The following is a 2,818-nucleotide window of genomic DNA, read 5'->3' as shown; positions in this document are numbered from 1 at the left end:
GGAGCGCCTGTCTCCCCTATCGGAAGTATTCACTGGAGAGAAATTGAAAACACTGTCGGCGGTGATGGCCGCTTTGTCAGAGTTACCGGCCTCCCAGCAGCCAGGCTCAGTCGGCAGTCTAAGAAAGACCAAGTCGGCGAATCCCAGTTACCCGTTAGGGATCTCCTAACCGCCCTGAATCAAGAAAACACCCCGAAAAAAAGAAAGCGCTCGGATCCGACGGAAACAAAATGGCATGAAACAGAGAAAGTTCCCACCACTGAATATGAGCGAAGAGCGCCTGTTCTACAGGTAGCTAGACGGCAGACAATCCAGCCAAAAGACTCTCCTTTGTGCCGAGAAATCCTAGAAGAAAGGATGGAAAAGATAAAAATCCCGACAGGAAGATACGATGGGACAACGGATCCGGAGGATCACTGCACCACATTCGAACAACACATGATGCTGTACACAGATTCTGACGCCATGTGGTGCAAGGTGTTCCCATCCACACTCTTAGTAGTTACAGCAAGCTGGTATAAGGGCATAGAGGCTCATTCCATTTACAGTTTTCGACAGCTACAGGCGGCGTTTTTGTCACGATTTGTGAGCAAACAGAAGAGGAAGAAATCGTCGGGAGAGTTAATGTCGTTCGCTCAAAGAGATAGAGAGCCGTTAAGAGATTATCTTACCCGCTTTAACAACGAATCAATCACTATTCCCAACCTACAGCAGGAGGTTGCGGTTCTAGCTCTGATGAGGGGAATGCAAGAGTGCGAATTCAAGAAGTACCTCAGCCGGAAATCATACACTAATCTGGGCGACGTCCTACACAAGGCAAATGAGTATATCAGGGGGGATGAAATGATGAAGATCTCCAATGTGGTAGTGGCAACCGGCGGAAATGCCGGATACAATCCAAGCTATAACAACCCCCAGGCGGGAAAAGGAGGAAACAATTTTCACCAGAACAATAATCAGCAAGGGGCGGGCCAGAAAAACCAGAATAACAGAAATGTTAATCCACAGGGGCAGAGACCCCGACAGGTTAGAAGGGAGTCCAGAGGACTCTTTGATAACTACACTCCGCTGAACACACCGCGGACGGCAATTTAAAACATAAACAACAAGATGGACGGTTGGAGAAGGCCGCCACCAATGCAGAGTAGGGAAAGAAATGTCAAGAAATTCTGTGACTTCCATAATGAACACGGCCACCTCACAGAGGACTGTAGAGACCTCAAAGACAACATCGAGGATATGGTCAGAAAGGGGTATTTTTCGCAATATAGGGCGAGACAAGGAAATGGTAACAACAACTCGGTGGGTGGAAACCCTGCCAATTCATACCGGCCATAACAGCAGCAAAATCAACAACAATACCCAAGAATCGAGCAGCCATATCAGCCACCTAGAATTGAGCAAAAACAGCCGGAAACCAGTGCCAGAGCAGAACAGAGGGATGGCGGGAAAAAACCACCCGTGTATGTAATCTCTGGCGGCCCAGTCCACGGAGGGACGATAAGCGGCGCAAGTAGAAGTTTGGAAGAACACGAGCACATGGTAAACTATCATAACACAAGAGTGTGGCCGAACCCACCCAGCATACCAGTGATGACGTTCTCAGATTCGGATTGCAGAGGCATCATTTTCCCGCATGATGACCCGCTAGTTCTAACAATCGACATAGCAAATGCCGATGTGAACAGAGTACTGGTAGACGGCGGCAGCTCAACAAACATCATTTTCTGGGAAGCCTTCAAGCAGTTGCACATACCAGAGGAAGAGCTTCAAAGGGTGAACTACCCAGTAATCGGTTTCTCAGGATCTACAGTATATCCAGAAGGTAGCATACGGCTGCCGATGAAAATCGGAGAGGGGTCTGAAATTCGAGATCTCATGGTGGATTTCCTAATCATTAAAGTACCAGCGGCCTACAATGTGATCATCGGCCGCCCATTCATACACGATGCGCAGGCGGTAGTCTCCACCTATCACTTGACAATGATATATATGTCGAACCTGGAAAGGCCGACAAAGATAAGGGGGAGTCAGTTGGCGGCAAGATCCTGTTACTTGACTGCTTTGAGAACACCAGGAAGAATGGTCCCAGAAGTAAACTTGACTGCTGAGCCGGCAAGGCAAGAAAGGTCGCCAAAAAAGAAAAATGCCACGAAAAGAGGTCGAACTGACCTAGACATGGAACACTTTGACGAGAGACCGGTATCAGCACCAAGACCAATGCCAGATGGTCTGACAGAAAATATTGAGCTGGAGGTTGGAAATATGGATAGAACGGTTGTGATCGGTACAGAGATTGGGAGTGTGAAGGAAATAATGCCCTTGGTCCAAGTATGCATTCTATGTTAAGTCTAATAAATGCGGTTCAGTATTAATTAACAAGTTAATAATTCAGTGAGATCAAGTGAGCTGAATGCCTAGCTAGAGGCCGCTTCAGTTCAAGTGGAATTAATGATATTAATCCACAGCTTACTCTTGACTGAACCCGTAGGGTCACACAAATAGTACGTAAACGGATCAAGTATTTAATGGCATTAAATACTCCATCTATGGATATTCGGAATCGACGGATCTTGGTTTCAGTGGGAGCTGAGATCGTCACAGGCAAGAAATGAATACTCCGGAAACGATGATATTGCCGGAAACGGAAATATGGATCGTATCGGAAATATAAATATTATCCAAGTCGTAGATGTTGCCGGAAACGGAAACATGGTACGTATCGGAAAATATTATCGGAAATGGAAATATTGCCGGAATCGGAAATATTGCCGGAAACGGAAATATTGTCAGAATCGGAAATATTATCGGAATCGAA

At 46.5% G+C, this 2,818-nt stretch overlaps 1 protein-coding gene across 1 annotated transcript; it reads left to right on the top strand.

The window, feature by feature from the left end:
* The first annotated feature begins 357 nt into the window (after positions 1-357).
* LOC110794726 (uncharacterized) lies at positions 358-1,095 on the top strand. The gene has a single exon (XM_021999686.2). It carries the CDS (start codon positions 358-360, stop codon positions 1,093-1,095), a length of 738 nt encoding a protein of 245 aa, XP_021855378.2.
* Positions 1,096-2,818: the final 1,723 nt, after the last annotated feature.

This window comes from Spinacia oleracea, chromosome 4, assembly GCF_020520425.1.
Source record: "Spinacia oleracea cultivar Varoflay chromosome 4, BTI_SOV_V1, whole genome shotgun sequence".
Lineage (NCBI taxonomy): Eukaryota > Viridiplantae > Streptophyta > Magnoliopsida > Caryophyllales > Amaranthaceae > Spinacia > Spinacia oleracea.
The sequence above is the reverse complement of the archived record's forward strand: the minus strand, read 5'-3'. Positions and strand labels throughout refer to the sequence as shown.

What these genes read in the sequence shown, in the direction of transcription:
- LOC110794726 (XM_021999686.2), top strand. Translation starts at nt 358, where the DNA reads ATGGAAAAGATAAAAATCCCGACAGGAAGATACGATGGGACAACGGAT.